The sequence below is a fragment of the Nanorana parkeri genome, unplaced genomic scaffold, assembly GCF_000935625.1.
Source record: "Nanorana parkeri isolate BGI_ZX_2015 unplaced genomic scaffold, ASM93562v1 scaffold545, whole genome shotgun sequence".
In the NCBI taxonomy this organism is placed as follows: Eukaryota; Metazoa; Chordata; class Amphibia; order Anura; family Dicroglossidae; genus Nanorana; species Nanorana parkeri.
Genome location: NW_017306813.1, coordinates 7,801 through 8,386, shown reverse-complemented (window position 1 = coordinate 8,386; position 586 = coordinate 7,801). Strand labels below are relative to the sequence as shown.

The following is a 586-nucleotide window of genomic DNA, read 5'->3' as shown; positions in this document are numbered from 1 at the left end:
CATCGTCCCATCACTGCACACTTTGCCCTGCCAGAGCCCAGTCGCTGTGTGCAGACCTGCCACCGTCCTGTCATTCAGCGCAGACCTGACACTCAACGCAGACCTGACACTCAGCGCAGACCTGTTACGGTCCAGTCACTCAGCGCAGACCGGCCACTCAACTCAGACCTGCCAGCATCCAGTCACTCAACGCAGACATGTTACGCAATGCAGACCTGACACTCAACGCAGACCTGACACTCAACGCAGACCAGACACCGTCCAGTCACTCAACGCAGACCTGTCACGCAATGCAGACCTGACACTCAACGCAGACCTGACACCGTCCAGTCACTCAGCGCAGACCTGTCACTCAACGCAGACCTGCCACCGTCCAGTCACTCAACTCAGACCTGTCACTCAACACAGCCCAGTCATGGTGCACAGACATGTCAGTCAACACTGAGCTGTCCACTCAACACAGACCTGTCACTGTACACAGCTCCATCCCCTGACAGCTGCCACACAAGCCCGGCTACTTACATCACTGTCAGCCGCCATGTTGTCAGTCTGGTGACGTCACTACAGGAAGCCGGAACTGGAGCAA

The 586-nt window shown here is 57.0% G+C and overlaps 1 protein-coding gene across 2 annotated transcripts in view; it reads right to left on the bottom strand.

The window, feature by feature from the left end:
• RAB3GAP1 (RAB3 GTPase activating protein catalytic subunit 1) overlaps positions 1 to 542 on the bottom strand; it is a 114,981-nt gene extending 114,439 nt beyond the window's left edge. For both annotated transcript variants that reach the window (XM_018561806.1, XM_018561808.1), the window contains exon 1: positions 523 to 542. In XM_018561806.1, the coding sequence (XP_018417308.1) occupies positions 523 to 540 (18 nt within the window). In that variant the 5' untranslated portion in view covers positions 541 to 542. The remainder of the gene's footprint in view (positions 1 to 522) is intronic.
• Between the last annotated feature and the right edge of the window lie 44 nt (positions 543 to 586).